This window comes from Hipposideros armiger, unplaced genomic scaffold (genome assembly GCF_001890085.2).
Source record: "Hipposideros armiger isolate ML-2016 unplaced genomic scaffold, ASM189008v1 scaffold_196, whole genome shotgun sequence".
Taxonomy (NCBI): domain Eukaryota; kingdom Metazoa; phylum Chordata; class Mammalia; order Chiroptera; family Hipposideridae; genus Hipposideros; species Hipposideros armiger.
Genome location: NW_017731546.1, coordinates 2,422,943 through 2,447,531, shown reverse-complemented (window position 1 = coordinate 2,447,531; position 24,589 = coordinate 2,422,943). Strand labels below are relative to the sequence as shown.

At 34.4% G+C, this 24,589-nt stretch overlaps 1 protein-coding gene across 2 annotated transcripts in view; it reads right to left on the bottom strand.

Moving 5' to 3' along the window:
- FER (FER tyrosine kinase) overlaps positions 1-24,589 on the bottom strand; it is a 414,063-nt gene that overhangs the window by 283,874 nt on the left and 105,600 nt on the right. For both annotated transcript variants that reach the window (XM_019653136.1, XM_019653135.1), the window contains one exon: positions 8,709-8,831. In XM_019653136.1, coding sequence (XP_019508681.1) covers positions 8,709-8,831 — 123 coding nt within the window. The remainder of the gene's footprint in view (positions 1-8,708; positions 8,832-24,589) is intronic.

The following is a 24,589-nucleotide window of genomic DNA, read 5'->3' as shown; positions in this document are numbered from 1 at the left end:
AGCAATCACACTCCTTGGTAAATATTCAAAGAAGCTGAAAATATGTTCACACAAAAGCCCACAAAGATGTTTATATCTGCTTTATTCATACTGGCCATTTTTGGAAGGTACCAAGATGTCCACTTGGTACCAAGATGTCCACTAGTTGAATAAATGAACTGTGGTACATCTACCAGACAATGGAATATTACTCAGCACTCCAAAGAAATGATCTACCAAGCCATGAAAAGACATGGGGGAAACTTTGCATATTATTAAGTAAAAGAAGCGAATCTAAAAACGCTGCATAATGTATGATTCTAACTAAATGACAGAAAAGCCAAAACCATAGAGACAGTAAAAAGCTCAGTGGTTGCCAGTAGTTGAGGACGAGGGTAGGAATGAATAGTGGATGGAGCACAGAGGAGTTTCAGCAAAAAATAATCTGTATTATACCATAATGAATAGATACCTGTCATTACACATTTGTCCAAGCCCACAAAATAAACACTGCCAAGAGTGAAACCCAATGTAAATTATGAACTTTAAATGATAATTAAAAAAAAAAAAGATAAGGTATTACTGTATGTTTAGCAATTGTAACAAATATAACACTGGTGGACAAAGTGATAATGGGGGAGGCTGTGTGTATGCAGGGGTGGGGGTATATGGGAAATCTCTGTACCTTCCCTCAATTTTGCTGAGAAACTTAAACTGTTCTAAAAAATAAAGTCTTAATTTAAAAACAAAAATGAGATATCGCGACACACCTATTAGAATGGCTCAGTTTTTTTTAAATGTTGTCAAGTACAAGAAACTGATCACTCGCACACTGCTAGCAGAAATGTATAATGGTCTAATCACTCTTCAAAGACTACTCCTACAATTACCATAAAACTAGCAATTACACTCCTGGGTATTATCCTAAAGAAATTAAAACTTTTGTTCATACAAAAACTTACACATAAGTGTTTGCAGTATCTTTATTTGTAATAGCCCAAAACTGGAAACAAACCAGATGTCCTTCAAAGGGTTAATAAAATAATTAGACAAAGTATCATATATCCATAGTGTTATGGGTTGAATTGTGTCCTCAAAAAAAATGTGTTCAGGGTCAGCTGAGTGGCACATTGGTTAGGAGTTGGCTTGGGACGCCAGCTCTGAGCAGCAGGGCCCCAGTTCAGATCAAACATGAGGGCCAGTGATGCTGTGCCCTCTACAGCTAAGATGGTGAACAACAGCTCAACCTGGAGCTGGGCTGCCGTGAGTCGCCGGCGACAGCGTAGGATGCAGTGGAGCTGTAGTGGGCTGCCATAAGCTACTGTGAGTGGCCAGCAGCCAGCGTGAACTGCGAAGAGCCACCATGAGCAGTTGTCCAGTGGCCGGCGGCTGATCTGCCTAACCCAGGAAGAGCGCAATGATAATACCAACATGGGCCAGTGAAGTGACATCCTCCACAACTAGTCTGAAGAACAAAACGACAACAACTTGTCTGTTCCCCTTCCCCGATTCCCCAATGTTGTTCCCTAATAAAATCTTGAAAGAAAAAGAAAAAAATATGTTCATATCCTAAACCCAAGAACGTTGGAATGTGACCTTATTTGGAAATAAGGTTGTTGCAGATCTAAGTAGTTGAAATGAGGTCATACTGAAGTGATTAGGCCCTTAATCCATATGACTGGTGCAAGAAGAGAGCAATCTGGATACCAAGAAGAGACACAGGCAGAACACAATGCGAAGATGGAGGCAGAGATTAGAGTGACGCTTGTGTGAATGCCTAGGATTGCTGGCCATCAGCAGAAACTGAGAGAGGCATGGAACAGTTTCTCTCACTCTGAGAACATCAGAGGAAACCAGCCTACTGATGACACCTTACTTCAGACTTTTGGCCTCCAGAACTATGAGAGAATACATTTCTGTTGTTTGAGCCACCCAGTTTGTGGTACTTTGTTATGGCAGCTCTAGGAAACTAACACGCGTACCACTGAATACTACTTAACAGTGAAAAGGAATGGAAGTACCTAGATCGGTCTCCAGAAAATTTTGATGAATGCAAAAAGCCAATCTCAAAAGGTTACATACAGTGTGATTCCATTTCTATAACATTCTTGAAAAGACAAAATTATAGAAATGGAGAACAAATTAATGGTTGCTAGGGGTTAAGAAGGGGGTGGGAGAAGGGGGTGTATATATAAAAGTATGTGAGGGATCGCTGCAATGATGGAAATGTTCCACATCATGACTGTATCAATGTCAACATCGGGAATTATGATACTAAATTATAGTTGTGCAACATGCTACCATTGGGGAGAACTGAATGTTGGGTAGGTGGGACCTCCCTGTATTAAGTCATGCAACTACATGGCAATCTACAATTATCTCAAAAAATACATTTAATTAAAAAAATATATGTCACTGTTGCTGCAATTATACTTCCTCTGGTGGGGTGAGTTTTTAATCATTTCACATGCTTGGGTTCCTAAATAATCTGTTTTAAGAATAGGTCTTTTTTATTCTCCTTCAGACATTCTAAGTATCTTCTGTAACATCTTGCAATCACTTAGAAATCTGAGTCACTATCCTAGTACCAAGAATTAGGTGAAACTATAAATTTTCTGGTTTTTAGTTTAGTGGTTTTTAAAAACAATGAGATTTGCCGAGAAGGTATAAGTCCTATTGTAAGGCTATAGTCTTAATTTTTTTTTAATCAACATGTCTTATGCATTCAATAAGGAAAATTAGCTTCTTCCAATTAATCCCATTGAGTTCTATGTACGATGTGTAATCAAAACATATGGTGAATGTTTAAATTTAAAAGCATTTTACAGTAAAAGACACATTGCCATTAATCCCCCTCAAAAAGCTGCCCCATAATCTAAAAATTCTGAGACAAAAATAAAGGCTCTCTGTTTGCAGATTAGAGCAATACTCTAAATAGTTCAATTCTTACCTTCCCTACAAGCTACATGTGACATTTTGCAAGTCTTTTAAAATTTCTGGGCCTCAGATGTCATATAATTTGAAAGACAAAAAAGATGAATCAAATGATCTCTTAAGATTCTGCATGGTTCTAAGAGTTATCATTTTATAACATATAGAGTATTTATAAATATTATACTAGGCGATAATGATACAAAATAATACAAAATTGAATAATCATTCAATTTTCAGAAGTCAAACCAAGCATTGAAACCAATAGTAATATTTCCATTGAGTCATAAATGACATATGCTTGGTATATTTTCCCATAAACTATTTTCTAATACAGTAGTCAAGTATCATAAATCAGGTGAAGATTGATATTATTTCCACTTGAATAAACATCCTTTAGAAGTAATGAGTAAAGGTATGTATACTAGAGTAATGTTTTGTGTTGCATTAAAATTATACCATTTGTAGTGGTTTTATTCTTTTCACTCTTTCTTTTTGTAAGATAAAATTCTGCAATAGCTACATTTCAACTGAGACCTGCATTATTTATATAAGCTAAAATGCACTTGTGTGAATTTCATGTTACATAAAAACAATTCTTTAAGTTCAATTTTCACTTCATATTATTCAATTAAATGAATCAAAGCCATCAAATGATTTTGTATATAATTTATTTTGTCACTGTTATTATAAGATGTTTTAGAGACATTTATGTTAAATCCAAATTTAAAAGTTTTAACATTAGTCCCTTATTATATTTTGATAGAACTAATAATGCTATTTCTGTTAGACAAAAATACAGTTAATTCCATAAATTTAGAATAATTTAAGAATGTAAATATTTAATGTATAGGATAGTTTTAATATTTCTGAGGAAATGTACTTTTGTTTTAATTACTTCCAAGTAACACAGCATATAAAACTAACCTGTTAGCAGAGTAAAAATAATTCTAAATCTAGTTTTAAAACTAAATAAAAATGATTTTAATTATTTAAGTACATATATTTAAACATACATATGTAGATATATACACATACACACAAAGAAGGAAATGTTTAAGAAATTAAAATGAAAACATTTCCCCAGAATCCCTTTTAGGTTATTTGTTTAGCAAAATATTTTAACTTGTAATTCAAAGACAAACTTCAACCCTACCAATGTCTAAATTAATGAGATTTCACAATGACAATTTAGTTATGTAAGTATACTCAACATTTTCAAGATTATGCCCTGAAGCTAACAATAAAAACTCCATAGTAACAAAGAGCTAATAGAATTTGACTTAAACAGGAACCATCCGGTGAATTGTTTGACATACTTATCCCTTTTACTTATTCTCCTAAAATCACTACGAAAATCATAAATCAAGCAAATGCTATGATCAAACAAGAGAGAAGATTTGGAATCAGGGACTCATTTATTTTCTGTCACTTATTATGTATGTGATTGCAGTCATCTAAATCTAGAAGTCCTAAAGGTAAAATAAAATACAAGCAATTATACAGAAGGCACAGTAAAGATAACATTTATTAAGTTTATATATATATATATATATATACACACACATATATATATATACATATATACGTATATATATATACATATATATATACGTATATATGTATATATATATATATATAAAACATCCCACATAACATGTGGCAGGAACATTAAAACTCAAGATAACGCTTTTTCCCATAGCCCACTACCCATTAAGCCCCATCTTCTCTACTCCCATTCTCATTTCCTGATAAATAAAGATAGGTGGAGGAACATGGATTACATTGATTATGTAGATGAAAAGAGAGTCAAAGATTTAAGTGAACATACCAAAAAAGAAAAAACAAAGAATCCCACAATTTCTAGACTAAGAAAACGTTTGAAGATTTCCTCCTCTAACAACATATAGTCAAACATGCTGGTGAGAAGGTCGGCTATCCTATTTTTCTTTAAATCCACTAAATTTTAAAACAGGAGTCATTTACAATGTGTGCATTTACAAACTGTGAAGAGTAGGACTACTTGGTCATCTGTAAACATGTGAAAAGGTTTATTCGTAAACAGAAAAGCAAAAGCTAATTCTATTTTTGAATGTTATATGTGCAATGGTTGATAAATTTTATTTTTATTATCCAAATAGAACCTTCAGTTAATAGAATTCTGAAATTTTTCAGATTAAAGGAATGCCCAGAGTAACTCAAATTTCTGTTCTGACCTTTGAAAGGCTCATTGACTCCAATATATTTAATACTGAAACAGGGCCTGGTTGACACCCCCCATAGTAGAGGCCTCTCCTCACATCCCAGGCCTCACCTTTCCTTGACCTACCTATAGCTTAACAATAGATCATCCCCTGTGGCTTGAGCTGGAATGTCCCCTATCCCACCCAGTTCCCCGTTTTAGAAAATTTCCCTAAAACTTGTGATTAACACTCTTAGACTTGTTGATCACAATACCAGGCTACTCCCATCATTGTTCCAGGGTTGCTGACTCCACCAGAGAATCACATTGCCAGGGAGAAGGCTCCATGCAGACCCCTAGAAACTATCATGTAGCCTCTGGAGGAACACTAGATTTCCCCTTCAATACCCAAGTCGGTCTGAGAATGTTAAGGCAGTTTTTGGAGGTGTTAACCTGCTGCCTTCTCAGACCACCAGTGCTCTGATAATAAACACTTATTCTACGACCCAACTCCTGTGTCAATCTATTGGCTGAGCAGCGCAGGCAGCACGAGCCCCCGGCTCAGTTGGCCTGTTTTCAATATCAAGTTGTAATAAGAGCCACAGTATAAATGAGAGAGTTAGGCTTTTAATATTCTGAGTTGTATAATAGTATAGATGGTGTTGCCATTCACTGAAATAAGGAATACTGAGCGTAAACTAGGTTGGGTTGGGTTGGGTTGAAATGGGTTGGATTGGGTTGTATTGAGATTTTTCATTTAGCCTTAGACACAGGAAATTCAGGGTACTTCTAAGACATCCATGGAGGCATGTCAAGTAGGTAATTGATTACATGGCCAGAGATCTGAGGAGAAATCTGGGCAAGAGTAATAAATGCATATCACCTAGGGATAGAGTTCAGGGAGGGGTATTATCTTGGCGTAGAATTAACCCCTGCTCATTCGCAGAATGTGAAAGTATTCACAAGACTCTATAAGAGTAAGAAAAGGCTTATTAAAAGTCAAATAAAAACAAAGAGAGTTCTGTTTGGAACTGGCAGAAGGAGTTTTGCCAGGGCAGTCTGAGAGCGAGCTGCCGAGACAGAGAAGTAAAAGAGATACTGGCAGAAGTTGCCAGGGCAGAGTCTGATGGAGACAGCTACACCGATGAGAAGAAGTGACGGGGTTTTATATTTTTCCATTCAAGATGTAGGGTGCTTGTCAGCTTGCAGGGGGGCTGCTGTTACAATCATATTCTCCTGAGAGCCATTCTGTTCCTGTCTATGATGGGCCTCTGTTAGTTTGCAGGGGGATGCAGTTGCAATTAGGAACTAACTGTTCTGTTCTCACCTATGATGGATGTAAGGTGCTTGTCAGCCTGCAGGTGCAGTGCTGGCCAAGGAAGTTAAAGCGAAGTGGTTAATGTTAAGCTCGTGCCTGTTAGCCCACAAGCTCGCTCCTGTTAACTCTTTGCCTGTCCCATCCTGCCAGCTCACAAGCCCACTCCTGTTAACTCTTTGTCTCATCAGGTATGACATAGCCTAGGGTCACGCCTGAGTAGCTCAAAAGATTGGCTGGATGGAGGAAAATAAGTTATAAAGAATGAGAGGCTAGAAAAGAGAGGAGTAAGATCTGGCATCTTGAGTCCCAAAGACTAAGAGAAAAGAAGGAACATGAGGTCAACAAAGTCAGATACTGCAAGGAGGTCAAGTAAGACAGCTCTAAATTTAGTAATGTAGGGGGGAAAAAAAGGAAAAAAAATATAAATAAATAAATAAATAAATAAATAAATAAATAAATAAATTTAGTAATGTAGGGATCATTAGTGATCTTGCAAGGTGATCCTATAGCTTCTATTTTGAGATTTAAACCTCTGGTGTAATTTGATTTGTCAGTGGTTTGGCTTGGGACTTTTTGAAAGTTTTTCTTCTCTTTGCTTCCCTCCCCTCGCAGGGAACTTTAATGACTCTGTTTACTATACATTTACTATGCACACCAGTTTCCAAGGATCTATTTCATTCTGGACATGTACATGCCTGGTCTGGTGATTTGTGAGAGGTTTTTCCATCTGTCCTTGAGGCAGGCCAGCCTCTGGGAAGCATTTTTCAGGAATTGCCTGACCAACTTCTCTTTTCCTCTGTTCTGTCTCTCCTTGCTTGCCTATAAAAACCAATTGGCTTTATTAAGAGCAGGAAGGCAGTCTTTGTGACAAGGAGTCCACTGTCTTCCCTTACTGTTGGTGGCATTTTGGAATAAACCTGCTTTTCTTTCCACCAACCTCACCTCTCAAGTTCTGGCTTTCATGTGGCGAGCAGCTGGACCTTCTGAATGGTAACAATCTTACAGGTACCTATTTCAGTAGTGATGGGGCAGAAGCCAGATATATGTGGGTTGAGAACTAAGTGGCAGTTGAGAAAATGAGTGTGCATACTTATTCTTAGAACAAATTTAACTAAGAAAACAGAAGACAGGAGAAATTAGGAAAAAATATGAATATTCAAGAAGGGTTATCAGGGGTGAGCAGAGAAGTAAGCTTATTTTTACGAGTCAAAACTTAAGCATATTTAAAAGGTGAGCACAGGACCCAGCTGAGAAGAAATGGTGAACATAATACATAAAATAATTCAAATGTTCTGGGAAAGTAAAAGATGATGAGGTACAAAAGAAAAGCAAAAGAAACAGACTTGCACGAGGCAAGCAACAGTTCCTCTATAAAAGTTAAGGAAGGAGAATGGGTACAAATGTGGTGGATGTGGATATCTAACCCCAGAAAACAAGGGGTTTGCCACCTGATGATTCTAATTCTTTCTGTAATGTAGGAGAGGTCCATTGGCTGGAAGAGATAAGGAGACTAGAGCTTTGAGAGGAGTAGAGAATATGTGAAAAGTTGTGTAGAAAGTAAGAGCACATATAGACCAAAGAATTCCTACACATCACCATGTCCTTGAGAGTCTTGATAAATCAAGCCAGTTATGAGAGTACGATAGAAAAAAATGTACATGGTCTAGTCACAAGAGAAATCACACCAGTAAACTCCTATTGCAGATGCAAACAATGACCAAAGTCAAATTAGAAATTAGAAATTTTATCAAAATTTAAATCTTGAAACAGTAGAAAGCATAATTAATGCAATTAGTAAAAATGAGTATACAAAGGCACGTAACGTCAGAGAATTCAGAAAGATATTTACAGATCTAGAAATAAAAAAAGCAACAGTAAGACAAAAATAGCACAGCAAATCTCAGAAGGAGTTTTAGAGGTGAAGCAGACTGCTATTTTCTAATAGGTTTGTGTGCTTCCTTCTAACACAGTAAGTTGAAGCCAATTCTACATAACACTGGCCTGCCACTTTCTTAACACAGAATTCACAGTGAATCTGGTGGGCCCTGATGAGGGGAAGTCAAGACAGTTTTTAACAGGATTTTCTGGAAAACAGTTCAAACTTAAAACACTGAAACATATAATCAGTACATTATATTGACAAAAACACAGAATCATTTTTCTAGAGTCCTAGAAATTATCTCAACTATACAAAGTTTTATGCTTAACATGAAATTTCAGCTTCTAGGAATTTTACATCCCTCATACATGTAGAAGTATTTTTGTAAAATTCCTTCAAATTATTTTTGCTTTACTCACTCAGATTTCTTTTCATAGGTCTTAGAAGATTCCTCAATTCTCTTCTCTAGCTCCAGGACAGCCTCCTCCTTTTTTAAAAGCATCTGCTGTGTTTGTGTAAGTTCGTCTGCTAAAGTTTTCAACCTAGAATGAACAGTTTCGTCATCTTCAATCAATGCATTTTAATTATTAATACATTCACTTTACACATGTACAAAAACAACATTCAGGGTTGTAATGTCTAAAACAGTAGCCACATATAATTTCATTTAATTTAAATTAACTTAAATAAAAGTACCATTGCAGTTCCTGGGTTTCATCAGCTGCATTTTAAGTGCTGAATAGACACATGTGGCTGGCTAGTGGCTACTTTATTGGATAGTGCACAATAGAAAATTTCAATAATCATAATAAGTACTCGGGCAGTCCTGTTCTAGAGAGTCTTATTCATCAAATAGAAAAAGACAAACAAACACAAAATAGAGAAAGAAGAAAGGACTTAAGTAAATAATGTGTCATGTCCCAGGAAGAGTGTATAGTGAAAAGACTATGGTTTTTATTTTCAAACACGTATGTACATTCTGGCTTTGCCACTTCTTATCTGAGATCCTGGGCAAGTTAGTTACTTAGCTCATTGAATCTATTTCCTCGTTTGTAATTTACGTACAGTAATACCTGTTTCAAAGCATTGTTTTGAGGTTCAAATGAACTAATGTAGATATAATGACTGGAATTAGTAAGCACTGAGTAAATGGTATCTAGTATTTTTTGCATCTGGTATATTATTTAATCCTCCTAATAGCCTATGGGATGGATACTATTATCCTAATTTTAAAGACAAGTGAGGCTCAGTTGTATAACAACTTAAATTGATAGTAAGCTATTGTCACATATTGTAATGTTTTAGAGGTATTTTCTATACAATTTGAAGAGAATTAAATACACCAAGTTAATATGCACTCATAGACCAGATAATTTATGATTCTATAAAATATATTTGGTCCTGAATAATTTCTACCACAAAAAAACACACAACTATCATATCATTTAAGTTTTTATCTTCAGTCTTTTAAACCAAGATATAAACCCCAAAATATACAAAAATATATTAAATAATCCATGTATGAAAATTTTAAATTATCTCAAGTTAAAGTGATGATAAAGTCAAAAGCAAAAGTCAAACTATGAATATTTGCTTTGCAAATTACAAGCAAAAGCCCTGTTAACACAGAAAAACTAATAGAAACAAGACAACCTGAAAACAAAATGAATAAAGAACACAATTGGAAGTTCATCAAAAAAAAATTCAAATAATCAATTAGCACATGGAGATAATGACAACCTGACCCGCAATTAAGTATCAGCAGATTACATAAACAGTAAGTTATTTTTCACCTACTAAAACTGACAAGTATGAAAAAGAGTGATACTATCCAGTATTCTCAATACTTTAAAAAAAAAAAAAACAGAAACACACATACACTGCTTGATGTGACAAAACTGTCACAAATTTTTCAGAGGTCATCTTGGAATTGTGTCTCAAACCTCAAATTAGAATATTCTGTGACCATCTAAAATTCTGTTTTACCAAAATATTTCACAACGTGCAGAAAATTTGTCCATATGAAGATATTTGTTGCAACACTTTCTAAAACAAAAAACTAGAAAATATTTAAATGTCCATCAACAGAGGAATGGCTGAATAAATTTTAATCCACTTAAGAGACAGGATAGCACATAGTCACTAAAAGAGTGAGGTGTGCACTTAAAATGTTCTTCTAAGTCATATTTTAAAATTAAAAAACATGATGCAAAATATATATTGCATGGTTCCATTTATATGAAAATAAATATATGTGTATATGTGCTACAAGCTGAATGGTATCCCCTCAAAATGCATAGGTTGAAGTCCTAATCCCCAATTAGGGTCAGATGACGTAATGAGTGGAGCCCTCTTGATGGGATTAGTGCCCTTATAAAAAGAGATGCCAGAGTGTTTGCTATGCTTTCTCTTTCTCCAAATGCACACAAAAAGGTCATGTGAGTACACAACAAAAAAGCAGCAGACTACAAGCCAGGAAGAGTCTCACCAGGAACCAAATTTGCTGTCGCCTTGATCTAGAATTTCTAACGTCCAGAACTGTGAGAAATAAATTGCTCTTGTGTAATCCACCAGTTTATGGTATTTTGTTGCGGCAGCCAGCGCAGATTAATACGTGTACCTGTGTACGTACGTGTGTGTGTGTGTGTGTGTGTGTGTGTGTGTGTTTATATGTGAATGCACAACAGAAGACCAGATTACTATAAACAAAATTTTCATCAATACTCTTGAGGGAAATGGGATTTGAAAAGGGGGTGATTTAAGGCCAAAATAGCCTTTTATGTTTTACTCTATATTTAGCTATATTAGTTGAATCTCTTATAATGAATGAATTTAATTTTTAATTATTAAATAATAGATAATAGAGATGAACGGGGCAAAAAAGTATGAGACATAATCAGAAAAACTCAAAATATAGCAATCTAGATTATTTTATTTCTGTTTAGAGTTAAGCAAAATAATAAATCTCAACAGGTTTCTGAGGGCATTATTACTATATTTCAGCAAAACATAATCAATGATGCTTATAATGATCTAGAATAAGGAAAGGTTAAATTAATATCAGTATTTTTCATTAAGAATGTGCACATATAAGAGATTTACATCAAAACTAGTAAAATTAAGTGTTTTAATTTGTTGGCATTATGAACTTCAGTATCTGGAAAATTCATTTACGTAGAATAGTTCATATCTTAACCAGATAAAGAAAGAATTACTGCCTTAAAATTAGTGGTCATTCTCAAGAAAGCTACATTTCAACTTCTGGTTTCAAGTTATTTCTTAAACAGTTATTAATGCATAAAAAACACTAATGCTTTGCTGTTTATAAAATGCTGCCTTATATTTGATCTCTTTTGATACTCATCAGAGTCTAGAACACATGACCCTACCTCAGAACCTGTCCCAACCACCTTCTGATACCCCGTTCTTGGGAGAAGCAAAAGCCATCTTCTCGCCACTGCCTCGGCCATGTTACATCAAAAATGACTTTGATGGAAAGCTCTTCCCCTCTCTCCTCACTTCCTCTCCTCTGTTTTTATAAGTCTCTCTCCTAGGCCTTTTTCTTACTTTCTTCTCTTCCTGATTAATTTTCCATCCGCTTCTCTTCTCAATTCTTCACTCATTCACTTAAGCAAGTGTTTACTAAGCACATGCCCTGTGTCTGGCACTCCGCTAGACACTAAGGATACAACAATAAGCAAGTTTGGCTTCAGGCAAGTTCCATTCAGGAGAGACATCGACCTTTTTCCCTCCAACCCTCTCTTTTCTTCTTTCTTCTCTTTCACTATTACTGTTTGCTTTCCCAATTTCTTCTGCATTCTTCTCACTGTATCATATCCTCAACTCCAACCTAAAATAAACACATAACCCCACCAAACTGTAGGTTGCAGGCACCATGGCTTACCCTCTACTTACATCCTTTACACGTAGCCCAATGTCTTGTACAGTTATGTGCTCAGCTCAGTTCTCTGTCCTGTTTTTCTCACCAGAAGCTCACACATTCAGCTTTTTTCCATAATTCTCTAATAACTACCAAGACTCTCCTGATTCCTATAATTTTGAATTATCTAGAAAGAACAAACAGCGACCTCAATGTGGGAATAACACAATTTACGATTTTCACTCACCAGCTACCATAATTCTAGAGTTAAACAGATATATAAACCATCACTGCAGCAGTGCAGTGAGGGAAGTGTTAGTTCTCTCCATATGAGTCGTTAGTACAGGGCTGACTCTTCATGTAAAAATTACATCATCCAGTTAATCACTTCACCTTGCCACATCAGAGTAAGAGAAGTATTTGTGTTTACAACTCTACATCTGTACTGCATTTTGTAAAGCACCTTATTATGGTATACCAGACACCAGCTCTAGAACCAGACACCCTTAGGTTCAATATTTACTTATCTTTTCAAACTTCCATTTCCTACTGTAATAAAATGGAAATTAATTTAACACCTAACTTAAAGGGTTCTTGTGACTATAATGCATATTTTTAAATTTACTAGTAGAGATTTTGAAGCATAGTATGTTCCCTATCAATGTTAACTTTATATCAGTTACTAATTTTATTAGTTCCATAAGAAACATTTTTTCTGAAAAGTAACTTTAAATTTTGTCTTCTGCTTTTTCTAAAAGGTATTTTAACATTGAGTGCAAAAAATAATGTTGCTCCCAAGTAAGAGGTAGGGTTGAATACGTTTTAAATAAAACTCAGGAACAGGTTATATTTTTATTATTTATATATCATTCCCAACTAAGGACAAGTAAAATAAAGGAATATTGCAAGGATGTTACATTAAAAATAGAAAAGCTACTAATAATTAAAAGTTGTTTTTCCCGGGGTAGCCACGTGGCTCAGTTGGTGACAAAGTGTGTCCTTAACAACAAGGTTGCCGGTTCAACTCCTGCATGGGATAATGGGCTACGGAATGGTGACTGGACTTGGAGCTGAGCTTGTACCCTCCATAACTAAAATTGAAGGACAACAACTTGACTTGGAGCTGATGGGTCCTGGAAAAAACATACTGTTCCCCAATAAAGTTAAAAGAAAATAAATAAACACTGTTTAATAAACACAGTTGTTTTTCCCTTCACAGTAATGTTATTTCCAAGAAATGAAATTTTTGAAAATGTGAAAATTTTACAGTTTCGTGAGAAAATATAAGCTTCTATTACTTTGTTATCCTTGGTACAAGTAAAACAGTGAGTATGTGTACAGACACACGCATACACACTCACACAGATACATGGTGATTTGATGTGACATAACAGTAATAATATCACCACAAATCTAAAAGAAAACAAAAAATAACACATTTTATTATTGAGTTTTTCATATTTATAATTTGGAAAAATTCAAAGGAAGATGTTTGATAGTGGTGAACATCATAGTTACCCTTGTTGACTGTAGTGCTGCTTTTTTTACTTGCTATTTTGACTCTGACAACAGGCGAGGAAGGGAGAAATGAGATGAAAGCCAGGTTCCTGATCCACTGCTACAATGAGCAAGTTTAAACCATCTAGACCACCTAACCCCATTTATCAGAAACCACTCGCACATGACAGTGGTAGCAAAGTAGGTTAAAATCCAAATCTGCTAATACTTTCTACTTCTTCTAGTAATCATTCAGCCTTCTGAAAAAATAGCACTTAAGCTTTCAATGAGGAATTAAATTTAAGGCTTTATTATGCTAAAAGTTTTACTACACATGTCAGCTCATTTGTTAGAAGAGTGAAGCAGTATTTATGATTTCTTTTCAAATTCCTTATTTGTGCTAAAACAACTTTAACCCAGAAAGAGAAAGAAACCTGCCATAAGCTTACTAGATTCCCTAAAGGGCTGGATGGGCACCAGAAGTTCAAACAGAGGCCTAGAAGAGCTAACAATACCATTCCCTGGCAGGTCTATTCTGTTAGAATTTCCTACCTGTTAGGTTCAGCAATGAAGGTCCAAGGAAGAAAAAAGACAAAAATAAGGAAAGGAAAAGGAGATGAAGGAAAATAATAATACTATAGTTTCCTCTACATTTTTAGTTCTTGATCATGTCAAGAAAATAGTTCCTTTTCTTGAGGCTTTAATCTTTTGACAGCCTGAGCACAAAAAAATGAAAAAAAAATTGAGTAAGGGTAAGTCTTTTAAGTCAAAACTTCATAATATTTCTAAATCTCTACAGATCCATGGTTGCAAATTCAAAGCAGAAAAGACAAATAGTTTAAAAGAATGGAATTATCTGGGGGAAAGTATGTTCCCTTTTTTACCACCATTCTCCTAAAAATAAAACCCTGGAGTGGGGTGGATTAAGTGAAGAGAAAAACATGCTAACATGCTAGTAATTACAGTTTTACATATGATGACATAATAAATGTAAGAATAGTTTGGAAATTTCAAAGCACTACTCAGTGATATCATTTTTATATATTTTGCACACAAATATAATAGTAACAGTTCAAATGCTTATTTGTATTTTTTAAATTAATGGTATACTTAAACAATTATGATGTAAAACATTTAGAAGTCATAAAATGACATTGCCTAAAAAAACAAAAACAAAAACAAAACAAAACAACAAAAAAAACCCTGATATAATACTTACCATTTCCTGAGTACCAAGCACAGTTTTAAGCACTTTATAAATAAGCACCTAAATTCACATCATTCTTACAACAACGCTATTATTATTTCCATTATCATATGAGGAACTGAGGCACAGAGAGGTTAAGGATCTTGTCTGAGGTCAGGGAGTTGTTAAGTGGAAGACCTGGCATTAAAACCCAGGTCTTGCAGGACATTTGGTCCTGTCCAGAATAGCTACTGGAAACATTTGGTCCACGTGAAAGGTTCTGTCCAAAATGTCCCTAGAGACATCTAAGCCACATCTAAAGGTCCTTGAGATTTGGTCCCATCCCAAAATGTTCCAAACATCCCAAAACGTGCATGGGGGTCCATGCCAAAAGGTCCTTGATATTTGGACGTGCCCCATAATTTCCATGGAGACATCTGGTCCATGCCTGAAAGTCCTTTAAGTGTGAGGAGACCAACAGTAGAGCCATGGACAAGTTATCACCCAGGTTCTTGGTGGTCACATTCAAATACGACCACCAACCTCACTATGATACTGACAGAATGAAACCCACATTACTGGAACTGTCACAGATAGAATGAAGAGGAAGCCAATAATCAGGCTGATACATGCTCGAGAGCAATTGCTCAACTTCAGAGTAACCCTGCCAAACTTCATAATGAGGAAGAACAAGAATAAACATGAAATCCAAGATTCCTCATGAATTACAGGAAAACAACATCCATACAATTTGAACAAGGTTCAATGTTGTTTGCATTGTGCAATTAATCATGAACAAATGACTCTGTGCACATATTGGAACAGGACCAAATATCAAGAACGTTTTAGGGCTGGCCAAGTGGCTCAGCTGGTTAAGAGCTCGCTTGGGAGTGCCAGCTCTGAGCAGCAGGGCTGCAGTCCGGATCCCACATGAAGGCCAGTGATGCTCACCCTCTACAGCTAAGATGATGAACAACAGCTCAACCTGGAGCTGGGCTGCTGTGAGTCGCCGGCGATGGCGTAGGCTGCAGCGGGGCTGCAGTGGGCTGCCGTGAGCTACGTGAGTGGCTGGCAGCAAATGTGAGCCGCCAGCAGCCGGTGTGAGCTGCCGGGAGTCGCTGTGAGCAGCCGACCAATGACGGGCAACCGATTGCCTCACCCGGGAAGAGCACAATGATCATACCTACATGGGCCAGTGAAGCGACGTCCTCCACCACTAGACTGAATAACAAAAAAACAGCAATTTGTCTACCTGTCTGTTCCCCTTCCCCGATTCCCCAATGCTATTCCCCTCCCCGCAACCCCCCAATAAAAAAAAATTAAAAAAGAAACTTTTAGCATGGACCAAATGTGTCCATGGACATTTTAGACAGGCCATATCTCCACTAATCGAGCCCAGGCAGCTTAGATCCTAACTATATGATCTTAATAACTAATACCCTCCATCTTAATAATTCCACCTCATAAAATTTATGCAATATGTATGCTTCAACAAGTGCACAAAGATGTAATTACAAGGATGTTTATTGTGCCACTATTTGTAATTGCAATAATCAAAGGTGAACTTACTATGATGGTAACAACACATAACCTTCAGGCTCCTCACTTGCATGATACCTGTAAGTCTCTGTGCTTAATTCTGAATTTGTAAATATGTATAGTTTTTCCTTTAGATACCCCAACCCCCAAATTTTTTAAGGTTCAGGCCCACAAAACCTGCATCCACTCCTGGCAATATGAAAAAATTGGAAATAACTTATATATCCATCAATAAATAACTAAAGTAAGTTACATTACATGAAAGTAAAATATTATACCCTGTTAAGATTTCATATATGTTAAGAAACAAGCATGAGGCAAAGACTATGTATAAAATAATCCCACTTAAGAAAACAGTTTATACGTATGTATGTGTTTGTATATATATTCTGGAAAAATATATGAATTTTTTTTAATGAATTAACACTGGAAGTTAGAAATGGGGTCTACAGAAAAGAGGGAGAACTTTGATTTTCACTGTATACTATTTTGTAAGATTTTGCAGATTTTATCACCTGAATACATTAGTTAATTTTTAAAGATTTAATTGTATTTAAAGACACAAAAGCCTAAAATAACTATTGTGGATAGTAACAAGTTTTCAGCACTTACACAATATTGTTTTTATATATCCTCAAACCACTGGAAATCGTTATCTAATCTTATACCACTCTTACAGAGACCCAACTTCCTAAAAAATTATAAATTTCCAACACTGTCACTCCATGATCTTTGAGTTTAATAAAAAACATGGAATAAGGGTTACAGTTGCCTGAAGTTACCCTCCTGACATCTCTTTTTCCTCTATTAATGCAATGTAAATTAAGAAATAAAACATTTCTTGTGATCTCTCCCTTAAAATATAATTGCAATAGCATAGCAATTTATGAATGACCTTTTATACCATGACACAAATCTTTATTAGCTTTTCTCAGGATTAGATAGAAGAATATGGCTCATAATCAACCAAGCAAAAGTTATGAGTTTCTATTAAAAATATCCATCTCTTCATATACAACCTAATCAACCTCCAATCCAACAAATCCACCTGCCTTCTATGTGACTTGTTTCCCATAATCAAACTGTCCCTCTAACATGTTATCTGCTTCTTATTATTTTACATATTTCCAAATCTTTCCAACTCATTCACTCAAAAAGTATTCCCCTAACATAGCCTCACATAATTGTAGTGTATGTTCAACCAAAGACCAAACTTGAGCTAAGACTGTAAATGAAAATCGCCAAAAGCACACTTGATAAAACCAAGGTCCTTCTTAAGACATGAGAGTACTGCAGTCATTCACTGATTGACAAGGTGAATTCAGACAGTCTAACTGGTAAAACTGGTGTCATTCCCTACAACAGGAGTCAGGAAACAATCTACATAAGGTCAAGAGAGTAAATATTTTAGGCTTTTGAACCAAGAGGCAAACTCAAGGAATATTATGTAGGTATTAATATAACAAAAAAGAAAACAAATATCCACAAATATTTTATTGACAAATTCAACACATAATAATAATTGGCTACAATTTATCATAACACCAATCTACTAATGAGAAGGAAAGAAATCTTTCGAGGATGATGATATTTACCTTCGTTGGGGTTCAAAGTTAGTGCTTATCATCAAAATCAACTATAAACATTCACTTGTTAATGCAGATATGTAATGAGATTTTATGTATTTGATCTTCAAAGATATCTTTTCATATAGATGGGTATTGCCAAATACCAGTATCAATCTATGAGCATATGATTTTAATTGAATATATTTATTGCTTAGCAGGCATTTATAAAATTATATTGCATGCTTTTTAGCAAGTCATTATATTACAGATTCATTACTTCTAATTAAAAGTTAGGTGGCAATTCCTCAAATGCATAGTTAAATGGATTTTGAAATGTCTAAATATTTGCAGCAAGGTCCAAACCTCACTGCTGGAAATACAGCTTGAGTTCAAAAAATTCTTCAGCTACAAATTTTATGGGAATGGTGATCTTGCTTCATGTTCTAATGTTTGACAACACAGGAAGAATATAAAACAGCCTGATGTTACCTGGGATTCAAATAACATTAGTTGTCATCTAAATGACTTTACTGTAGTCTAAGTTCTGCATATTAGCACTGTACTAACTTGTAATTTTAGGTTGACTTCAATAGGAAAATTATCAAGTCTTTAGCATAAGCTAATTTTCCAAACTTTGGGAATCTGGTGTTCAATAACAGTAGCTGAGGGAAATTCTGGTTATTTAGAAATATTTCAATCTGGGCTCTGAGCTCAAAAAAAGTCACAATAAAACTTTTCCACTTCTAAATCATCAAAGTCCTATGTGATGGGGCAAGTCAAGATATTTAGTTTTAATTTCTGACAAAAATTCATGTAATTGATGATGGTAAAGTCCACAAGAAAAAATAAAGATTGTTGCTGACATTATTGATTCAATAACATATGCTTAGATTCAAATAGTTTCCACAAAGTACTTGCTGATGAATAATACAGTGAATAACCATAGGATTTAAACACTTAACATTTTCCCATGCTTTGTAAATTTGTTCAACTAAGCCTCTTTCTGATCTACACATATTTGTAACACATCTTAAAAGATTCTACTTCAGTTTGTATTGGGTAAGTGTTTTCTTAACTTCTTTGAAAACACTCTTGTCTGTATTTTATCCACATAGGCTAGTCACAAAGAGTAAGTCTTCAGTTACTTAAAACTTGGTATTGACTCTTCAAATAAACAACTGAGCAGTTTTAATTGCACCTGATAACTCATCAAAAGTCAGGGAAAACCACTTGAAATTATTTGTCTTTTTTTTTAATCAATTAACTAATGATGTAGCTCCCAATATCTCAACTCTTCAAGCAAATGTTCTCACTGAAAGACTAATAGTCATGAACAAGTTTATTTTCTCTAGACATATTTCTTCAATTACTGCAGTGAAATATTAATTTATTCACCATTGGTAAATGGCTTCCCTTGCTCAGCTAACAAATGAGCCACCCAGAAACTTATTTTGGTTGCATCCTCATTTTCATACTTTATTTTTCTGAAGAAAGTCTCCTCTGACGAGGTATTCCATTTTTAATATTCTAATTTTCTGACTAGCACTATCCTGTGAGCTGGTAATATTGGGATGAGTGTTTAGTCTGATAATATAAACATACATTATTTTAGCAGAGCCACAGTGTCATTGCAAAATAAACACAATGCTTTGCCATCTAATTCAATAACAAAATAATCCACACTCCACTGTGTCTTAAAATGTGACATTCAAAATCCATTTTCTTTCTTGCTTTGACTTGATAGGTATGCATTGATAATAAAAAGTAAATAAAATGCTGTAGTGCAGCAATATGGGTGGCACCCAAAATGCTGTTGAGTTATAACTGTGTCACTGTGATCGGCAGTGCACCAAGTAGCAGTGTAAAGTGATGAGAATGCCGTATATGATCACTGTCTCAAGTGTTCAACTTTGCCATTGTAGCAGGAAATCACCTATAGACAACAGGTAAATGAATGAGTGTGACTGTGTTCCAATAAAACTTTATTTATGTACTCTGATGTTAAAATTTCATATAATTTTCATATGTCACAAGATATAATTCTCCTTTTGACTTTTTTTAAATCATTTAAAAATATAAACAGCATTCTTAGCTCACAGATTGCACAAAAATAGGTGGCAAGCTGGATTTGGCCTACAGGCTATAGTTTGCTACTCATGTCCCACAAAATCTAAGAGAATCACTTTCAACATGGATAATTACCATTCTTCAATTAAGAGATCTTATTTATATCCCATTGTAAAAGCTAAACACATTCTGACTTTAAGTTTTAAAAACTGTACTGGGAAACATGAGTCCTGAGATTGGGCTTTAATTTAGAATACAAGACTACGCATTTAACAAAATCGTCTGAAATGCCAATATATTTCCTATTGATAGGTAGTAAAACTTACAATAAAGAGACCTCATCTAAAACTAGAAAATTGAATCAACACAAGAACTAAATAAAACCTTAACTCTTTACCATTTTACTAAAATCAATCAAAATTCCTCTTTTGGCAGACATGTTAATACTCATATTATTATAGAATAACTTGCTATCTATAATTTGCCTTAAGCTACTGATGTGCTAATTCATAACTCCATTTACCCTGCTTTAAGTTTGAGGTAGATCACAAATGGATGCCTCATCTATTCAAAATGCCCAAACCCATACAATAGACACTAAACATATTCTTCTAATGTTCAAAATTTTGTAGACATGATTTTTCCAATTTATTTTGATAAACTAAAATTACAAAGTCACAAATTTTCAATTAAAAAGTAATTACATTAGAGGAAATACTTGCATATATAATCTTAATACATGATTATAAAAATCAATAAAGTATAGATCTCTTCCAGTATTTGGCAAGAAGAGATCCAAAAAAGACACAGATGGAGAGGGGTATTGGAGAGAAAGAAGAGAGGCTACAGATAATAGAGACAAAGGGAGCAACCTTGGATTCAAGCCTGAAAGTAATATAACCTAAGAGCTTGTGTAGTGGGAAGTATACATTCTCAGGTATCCATTGCTAGAAATTACCAGAGGCTGAGAAATAGCCTTCTATCACAATCATAATCTCCCAAGCAAAAACATTTCCTATAAATAGGAAATAAACAATCTTATAAATAATTGAGTTTAACGCTTCTCTATATATACATATACACTTTTATATAGCTAATAGATAATAATGGTATGATAAAATGCTAGTGGAACATATTTAGATGGGTAAATGCAGTAACTTTGTCATTTATTATTATGTCATTAGATTTCCATCAAGCCTGAAAAGGGGCAGGCAGCAACACTATATAATCTTGTTTTGGATATAGATACTAGTTGTGTAATAATCTCAGAACCTCTTACATATATTTGAGAAAACCCTACATTATATAATATACAGAAACCAAGAATATAAATTATTAAATTTATGAGTAAGTTTTTGCTAATGAAAAATGGCAATTTTTATGTTACATTTAAGAATCTTTAAAAAAACAAAAAGAAAAAAATTAAAAGATGTCTTTTTATAACTAACAAAGTGAAAGAGATAACCTCAGGGAAAGGGCATCTATTAAACTTCAAATACCTTCCAAGACATGGCTGGCCCAGAAGTATGGAAGATCAGGAGAAAAAACAAAGTTAAGAGTGAAATGGAATTCTTGTTAATCTATTGTAAAAATGCTAGTTTTCCCCAATAATGCTATATAATTTGAGGAATATAAATTCATTAGAAAGTTTAACAGAAAAGACATTCTTTATATAAAAAATATTCAAAGAGAGCAGTAGTCCTCAGCCATTTGGGGTCATAAAGCCCTCTGAAAATTTGCTTGGACCTCCCCCAAGAAAGCAACACACACTTTTCTGCAATTTTAGTGGGCTTACGGCAGCGATTTTCAATCCTGCCTGCACGTTAAAATCATCTGAAAAGTTAACCAAAAATTCCAATGCCTGGATCTTACCCTCAGAAAATCTGATTTAGTTAGTTTGGGTTGGGTCCCAGGCATCAGCATTTTTTAAAGCTCCCTAAGTGATCCTAATATGAAGCCAGATATGAGATCCTCTATTCAGAAACTCCCTGAAATCTCTCCAGTCTTAATTAGTTCACTCGTTCAACAAAGATGTTAATTAATCATTCACAACATTTGATATCTAGCCAAGAATTTTGAAGAGTCCAAGAGACATGTGCTCCAATTTTCTCTTTGTTTCATAGTCACTGCCAATCAGCAGTCTGGCAGATTGCCAGTATGACTCCTATTTATAGAAAAATTCTCCCAAGGTCAGAAATTAATGATTCTCATTTCCAAACTAATGTAACCTTTCACATAGAACAGGGTAACCGATCTCTTAAACAAACATAAAGGAATGCAAAACAAAAAGAAAAATGTTTCTGAAGGTTTCCTTAATATCCTTCCTTCTTAATGCATTAGAATGTTTAAATGGACTAAGGAAAAATGTAGAACACAGGGAAGCACAGACCATAAAATATTAGCATTTTGAGAGTGTTTTATTCTAAAGCAATATAAAGCAATGTGATTCAGGAACAAATGCTTAGAGAAAGGATAATGAACAGACACAATGGGAAGAAAAATAAATACCTAATATTCTGGAGACAGTCATGCTAACAAAAGCCAAAGAAATGAGAAATAAAACAACATTTATTTAACATTATTATAAATATTGGTCCCAACATGCTTCCCAACTTACCCCATCCATTCACCTCCATTTCAAGATATATTCTATGTATATACAAACATATATATGTACTATTTTGTTATTAATAGACTCAGTCCATAAATACTATCTGTAACTTGTTTTTGCTCTTTATCATATAGTTTGGATATCTTTCCACTTTTCTTGTTTTATTTAAAACCTGCATAATGGAAAAATTGTGGATGTAGTATGACTATGTCATAATTCATTTAAACAATCCCTTATTGATGAATATTTAAGGTGTTTCCAGTGTCCTGCCCAAACGAAAGGACTGTTCTGAGACTTCTATAGTCCTTGGCCTCTATCCAAATAATATATATATATATATATATATATTAAACTGATTTCTCAGAAACCCTCATTCATATATATGCAGAAATTAAAAAGTGAGAAAATTTAACCTAAAAATTGTTTGAAATATTTTTGTGTACACTGAATTTAATAATTAATGAAGGTGACATATTATACCATGTAACAGTTTTCTTTTCATCTTTGGAAACTAACTAAAAAATTTCAGATCTTAAATATTTCCAAAGGCCTTAAAAAACCTAAGCACTGTGCTTATACTCCTTAATGCATAAAACCACACCAAGCAATAAACAAAAAATAAAAAACTAATACATAGAACCTACTATGTGCCAAAGACCATTCAAAACACTCTACATTAATTCATGCATGTAATCTTCACAACACTGTGAGTTGGGTGCCATTATTACTACCATTTTACAATTAAGAAAAATGAGGCATAAAGGAATTAAATAATCTGTCTAGTTTCACAATGGTCATAAACCGTACTGTCAGGATTCAGACCCAGGCAACTCACTATATTATTCTTGTACACATATCTTTGTATACTTGTAGACAATCTAAGGTAATTCCATAATATATATATATATATATATATATATATATATATATATATATATATATATATATCATATATGATGTATAGAAAGATTTGCCTCTTGCATTACATTAAACACACACACACACACACACACACACACACACATTAATGTAATTACTTTAGATTATCTTAACAGTGTCAACAGACACACTGAATAACTCACTATTGGAATAAAATTCTTGAGGAAAGACTAATCTTACACTCATATCCTGAATTTAGACATTGCTCAATGAAATGTAGCTAAAGTTGTGCTTCAGTAAGATGTAAGCAAGTAAATTTTCTATCACATTATAAAAGATTTATTGTCCTTAATTTATTACATTTTTGTTCATTTCTTCATCACCATAATTAAGAAATAATGATTTATGAGCATAACTAGTTTTGCTCTCATTATACTCTGAAAAACAATAAAACAAATTCTTCTTTGGCACAAAATCTCTTATTTTACATAAGGTTATAAAAGGCAGCTATTTTTAATTTTACAACATTAATCTCTAATATCTATATGCTCATTCTTGCTTGGTGTTTATTAAAATAAATTGATCAATTTTACTGTAAAGTCCTTCAAAGTATTAACCTTTGCAACCTTAAATACACAGTAAATATATTTTGATCCATAAATGAATAAATTATTTGGGAGCAATATAATGATTTAAAAAATAATAACAGGAGTAATTTATATCACATTTCTTCACCAAGCAGGACAGGAATTAAGAAACGGAATTTGTCACTGCACAAAAATTGAGAAACTCTACGATCCAGTTTACACCATGCCTTCAACTCTATTGTTTAGAGCAGCGTTTGTCAACCTCAGCACTGCTGATATTTTCACCAGAAAATTCTTTGTTGTAGGAAGCTGTCCTGCACACTGTAGTATTTTCAGCAGCATCCATGGCTTCTACCCATTAGATACCAGTAACGCCTTCCCATCTGATAAACAAAAATGTCTCCAGATATTGCCAAATTTCCCCTGGGGATAAAAATCACCCAGAGTGAGAACCACTGGTTTAGAGATAACTGACACTGTAACAGT